This window comes from Ambystoma mexicanum, chromosome 3q, assembly GCF_040938575.1.
Source record: "Ambystoma mexicanum isolate Mex_15411 chromosome 3q, UKY_AmexF1_1, whole genome shotgun sequence".
In the NCBI taxonomy this organism is placed as follows: domain Eukaryota; kingdom Metazoa; phylum Chordata; class Amphibia; order Caudata; family Ambystomatidae; genus Ambystoma; species Ambystoma mexicanum.
Window position 1 is genome coordinate 1,216,551,286 of NC_090926.1, and position 6,000 is coordinate 1,216,557,285.

The 6,000-nt window shown below is 47.0% G+C and overlaps 1 protein-coding gene across 6 annotated transcripts in view; it reads left to right on the forward strand.

Annotated features, from left to right (window-relative positions):
* Window positions 1-5,735, forward strand: part of LOC138447765 (intercellular adhesion molecule 1-like) — a 218,496-nt gene extending 212,761 nt beyond the window's left edge. For all 6 annotated transcript variants that reach the window (XM_069604100.1, XM_069604099.1, XM_069604096.1 and 3 more), the window contains one exon: window positions 4,646-5,735. In XM_069604100.1, coding sequence (XP_069460201.1) covers window positions 4,646-4,755 — 110 coding nt within the window. In that variant the 3' untranslated portion in view covers window positions 4,756-5,735. The remainder of the gene's footprint in view (window positions 1-4,645) is intronic.
* Window positions 5,736-6,000: the final 265 nt, after the last annotated feature.

Genomic DNA, 6,000 nt, shown 5'->3' on the forward strand with positions numbered 1-6,000 from the left:
CCAGATGCAGGAGCAGACACGGTGAGTGTTCAGCTGCTTGGATGCAGAACAACGCGAAGTGTGAACTACTGTCTGGGCGTGGCTTAAATAGCCCCCAAAGTAGTTCCAGGTAAGTATCCTTCCCTGGCCACGCCCGAGTGGCAAAATAGTCCCAATGAAAAAATAGTCCCTTTCAGGTCTCAGGGAGGCCTGAATCTTGCAGCATGGTCTGCATCAGGTAAGTGCACAAAACACCTTCCTTTATGAGCCTGGCGCCTATGGCGCCAGGACTGATGTCCAACATGAGCCTGGCGCCAACGGCGCCAGGACAGAGTCCAAAGAGCCCCTATAAGGGGCCGCTGGGCTTTTACCCGGGGGCATGATGGCTGCTCCCGGGGGTGCTGGGCCTGGCCTGGTGCTCCGGGGGTAGGCATCCTGACAAAAACTTCAACTTCTGTATCTTTGTTCTCTGCTTCTGTTAACTTTGCTACGCATGCTAGGGAGTGTTCAACACGATTAGCTTCATTTAAAACCTCATCTAGGGTTGGTTCATCCTTCAAGCAAAGTTCCTCCCTTATTTTATTACAGTTGCCATGAAGCATAAACTGGTCTCTAATTTATTAATCAAATTTCTCTCCGAATTTGTAGGAGAGAGTCAAGTGGCGCAATGCTGTAACATATTCTTCCACACGTTCTCCATGTTCCTCGACTCACACACCAAAATGGTAGCGTTCTAAAATAGTACTAGTCTTGGGGTTGAAATGTTTGTCTAATTTCAACAAAGCCACCTCAAATTCATTTGATGTATATCCATCTCCTGTCTCACTGAGAGGCGGTAGTGTGTCAAATATGCACTGCCCCTCATATCCTAGGAAGTACCTCACTCATTTTTTATTTTATTTATTTTTGCATTTTTAAAGCGCTCAAACAGCCCGCAGGCATTGAGGCGCTGTTACAGGAATTGATTTTTAGTTGCGTAATTGTTTTTTTTTTCTTACTTGTGTAATTATAACGCAATTAAGTACCCAGAGGTTTCTAAGCGCGGAGCCGGGGAATCAAACCTGTGTTGCTTCATGTCATCTTGTTTCCAAGGCGAACACGTTGCCGCTGAGCTATCCTCCCGGGACAATGACATTTTTGTATCATAGGAAATAGAGTTACCACATGCTGCCTTAATGTAATGCAAGAATCCCTTCTTCCATTGCTTCCACTTCACCTTTAATGTACCAGGTGAGGCCATGAACGTTGCTGGTCCCGGCACTCCTGGCATGGCCATCTTGCAGTAGTAAGGCTGTGCAGGCACCTTGGTCAATATACACAACTAACTGCTGTGATGAAACTATACAATCTTCTTGTCTTGAGCCACCACTATACTGCTGTATTGCTATATATTGATTTAAAAAGTGCTATCTTTAATTGGGATAATCTTTTTTTAAATCTCATCTGCTGTATCCTATGCTTTGAAATGCAATCCGTTGATTGCGTGTGCTCACGATCCATATTATTCTTCTTGTTGCAACAGTGATGCGACAGCCTCCTCACATCGTATGTGTTGTCACAGCAATTCTGGAAAACAAAAATGGCGGCCGCACGTTGTGGGACGTAATTGGGTCCTTTTCTTTGAAGTGGGTGCTTGCGCTGATAACTACAGTCTCACTCTGTGATGGACGTACTTATTGGCCTTCGCTGGTGCATTTAACATCTTGCTTGAGCCCAATTTTAATATTGCAATGTTCCTTGGAGCACACTCATCTATCGAATAAAATGTGCAGAAATACTGGCAATTACATATAACGGCACCAGTGATCCACCTGTGATGACGCCTCCCACCTTCACGATGAAGTAATCCACAGGATCGCAGATCCTTTCCAGTCTGCTGGAGTCGCTTGGGGTCCTGCCAGGCACGCTCCTTTTTGCTCTCACATGAAAATGGGCAAAGGATATGTGGTACAGAACCCGTCTCGGGCCATATTCGGTACTGAAGAGCAATCTTCCTTCATCAAGAGGATACAACAGGTATACTTCTCACGCTGGGGGTTGTATTGTTTTCTTTTAGCTCGTCGCCATTGATATAATAAAGCACGAGCCGGACATCCAATGTGCTTTACAAAGGTTGTATTCATAGCTCTCAACCATTTGTGTCGCGAAGGCGGGTGAAAACACCCGATTTTAATTTTGGCGGGTGAGAGGCCCATTGAAATGAATGGGCTTGCAGGAGGCTTGGCGGGTGAGTCAGCTGTTTACAAGGCGGGTGACACCCGCCGAAAGCGTGTGGGTTGAGAGCTATGGTTGTATTCAAGATTTCTAGGAACAACCCCCAGCACAGCCTCCTCTCTCCATTATAGCCTCTTCAACTGATTAGATCAGAACTTGGGGCATAATGTTCAGTAAACACTCTATCCCCCACATTCTATGTTCCAGCTCCCTCTATAAGTCCCATCATAGCAGTACCTTTATAGTTCAAAGGCTCAAGAAATGTGTTCTGGACGCTTTCTCTTTCTCCTGAGCCAAATATAGAATCGCCTCAGGCCGGACATTCAAGCACTGCCATTTTCCCGAGTCACAGCAAGGCAGACACTCACACAGCGTCCGTGACTCTGCAGGTTGTTGAAGTGAGCAAGACAAAGCACCCATTTAAAGATATGTTTATATGCATAATGTCTACTGTCTTGAGATGCAAAAAAATAACGTTGCTTCACGTCACTAATAAAAGGTGTTCAACGTCATGAATAACAATGAGATGGAAGTTTGTTGCAAAGAATCTGCATATCTATGTCAGTTTATTACACAACTCCTTTTATTACATGTGTTAAATCACTGAAAGCACAGTGCGGTTAACTGGATTTTTCAGGTTGGCATTATCTTGCATTCTGGGACTTATAGTTTACTATTCAGGGTGTGAAAATCAAAGCCACAGTGATATTCATTTAGCTTAACATGTTGATATAAGGATTTCCATGATGTCATGTGGCTTTATTATGCAATTTGTGTTTTTTGTAAGTAAACTCTATAAGACATTATTACTGTAGGCCTTGAAATCCAAACTTATTGTACCGAGTAAAGCTTGGAAGGTCTGTGGTCAAAACTGCAGTGTATGAAAATCTCTGCTTCACTGTACAGCCAAGGTTTGTGATCCTGGTCCCCTATACCCGCAACCACCTCCCCTCCCCCCACTCTGTCCGGCCATCCCACTCTCTTCTTTTTAGATGCACCAAAGTACCAATAGTTCCTTTTTTCCATTTCCACCACTGATTGTTCCAATGGTTAGAAGTGCAAGAGATCTCGCATGAAGCACTATGGGCCTCATTACGACCCAGGCGGATTTCGCGGTGCTAAATGCACCGCGAAGCATGGCGGAAAGCCGCCGATAGCGCCATGGGGGTTGGCGGATTTACCGCCCCATTCCGACCTCGGCGGAGCGGTAAATCCCCAATCCCCATTCTGCCCTTCCCCATTCCCATTTTTGCCTCATAGGGTATAATGGGAGTGGGGAAGGAGTTAATTACGCCACCGTAAAATACGGTGGCGTAATTAACAACGAGGTCCCGTAGCGCCATGGTTTTCTCCGGCTGGTAAAACCAGGCGGAGAAAACCTCCATGGCGCTACGGGAACTCGTAGTATGGCGGAGAGGTACGCCATGCACTACGCTGGCGTAATACCCTCTCCACCAGGGTCCTAATGAGGCCCTATGTAAAATGACATTGGGCCTCATTAGGACCCTGGCGGAGTGGGTTTCCGCCAGCGCTAATCGCGGCGGACCCGTCCGCCGTACTACGAGTTCCCTTAGCGCCATGGAGGTTTTCTCCGCCTGGTTTTACCAGGCGGAGAAAACCATGGCGCTACGGGACCTCGTTGTTAATTACGCCACCGTATTTTACGGTGGCGTAATTAACTCCTTCCCCACTCCCATTATACCCTATGGGGCAAGAATGGGAATGGGGAAGGGCAGAATGGGGATTGGGGATTTACCGCTCCGCCAAGGTCGGAATGGGGCGGTAAATCCGCCAACCCCCATGGCGCTATCGACGGCTTTCCGCCGTGCTTCGCGGTGCATTTAGCACCGCGAAATCCGCCAGGGTCCTAATGAGGCCCATTGTATTACTATACACATTGGGCCTCATTAGGACCCAGGCGGATTTCGCGGTGCTAAATGCACCGCGAAGCATGGCGGAAAGCCGCCGATAGCGCCATGGGGGTTGGCGGATTTACCGCCCCATTCCGACCTTGGCGGGGCGGTAAATCCCCAATCCCCATTCTGCCCTTCCCCATTCCCATTTTTGCCCCATAGGGTATAATGGGAGTGGGGAAGGAGTTAATTACGCCACCGTAAAATACGGTGGCGTAATTAACAACGAGGTCCCGTAGCGCCATGGTTTTCTCCGCCTGGTAAAACCAGGCGGAAAAGGCCGCCATGGCGCTACGGGAACTCGTAGTATGGCGGAGAGGTACGCCATGCACTACGCTGGCGTAAAACCCTCTCCGCCAGGGTCCTAATGAGGCCCATTGCCGTTTGACATTGACATTATTCATCTTATAATTATTTGCAATGCTATTAACAGTGAAGTCCTGTCCGTGCCTGCTTGAGCATTTACATTCACGTGGAAGTAAAGCGAGAGAGCCTGTCGTCTGAGGACACATGTTAATATGTTTTCTTTCTCTTTGCAGAGACACCTCCGACAAGCGTGACACACGCGCTTCCCGAGACATCTCCCACTGGGTCCAGTCCTCGAGCCGTCCTGTCCGCGCTGGCGGTTCTCCTCTGCCACTTTCTCTAGCAGCCCCCCCCTAAAGCAGAACTGTGCAGCTTAGAGGTGCATTGCGAGCGGTGCCCTGTCCCCTGAAACCGCTGCACGTTCCTTGCGGCGGAGGAGGAGGGTGCAGTTCTACGCGCGCTTGACTAGCTGTTATAAAGAAGCTCACCTGTGCTCAGGTGTATATTTCCGTGTGATGTAAAATGCCCCTTTCTGGCACCTTCATCAACAGAGATGACACTTGTGCAGTGCTGAACCCCGTCGTGCAGAGCTGCACAAGATCACACAAGCATTGTCTAACGCTCGCCCTCGTCAGCCCACAAAGGGTGGTTCTGCATGCCGCTGACTACCGACCTGCATGCATGGAGAAGCTCGGCCAACGTCTCCCCTCCCCCTCTGGGGTCTCCCGCGGGGTCATGATCTCTGCAGCCTGAAAACCTGTTCTTTAATTGGTTTGATGAAAATCAATATAAAGTCGTACTTATTTCAAAGTTTTGCTGCGCCTTTCTCTGTGCAGGAGGGTGTTGTTTTTTGTAGAGCCTGTTTCAAGCTGAAGGCACTCACCTGAAAGCCCACAATTTATTTAAACATTTAATTGAATGTGTAGTTTAGTTCAAATTAACTATTTCACATAAACATTCAACACAATAGATATACATATAAATACAGTGATTGCTCAATTAATACCTTTAAAAGAAATAACACAAATAACACAAAATAAGATGCCTCTAACACTTCAGTCTAAGATGACTCTACCTATAGCCTAGTTTCTAATATTTTCTCTTTGTCTGACTTTACCTATGCAACGATGTAACCACTGCACCTTAGTTCTGTCTTGTATTATTTCATGGCTGACTGATACTTGTGTAACTATGTAATGATGATACTTCTGTACTCACGTATGTCCATTTTTGTAAGAACAGCGCCTGGATGCCTGTGGGTTGGGTGCGCTATACAAATTGCAAAATAAATAAATAAACCACAAAAAAAATATGCGGTAAAAATCAGGCCAGCAGGCCCTAACCCAGTTGTTTCTCAACGATCTTCCAAACATTATGTAACGTAATCATCAACGTAGTATTTCCCGAGTTTATACATTAGATCCAAAACCTTTCCTCACTTAAGTTTAACACTGAAGAAAGCGTCCCTGAAATGTCTTGTTGGTCTTACTCAGCCGGCTACAACTGGTCTTTACATGACGAGCCGTTTCTTGACCGCCTTATCCTAGGCAAAGGCGATAATTTCACTCGTCACTAGATAAGCCCAGTT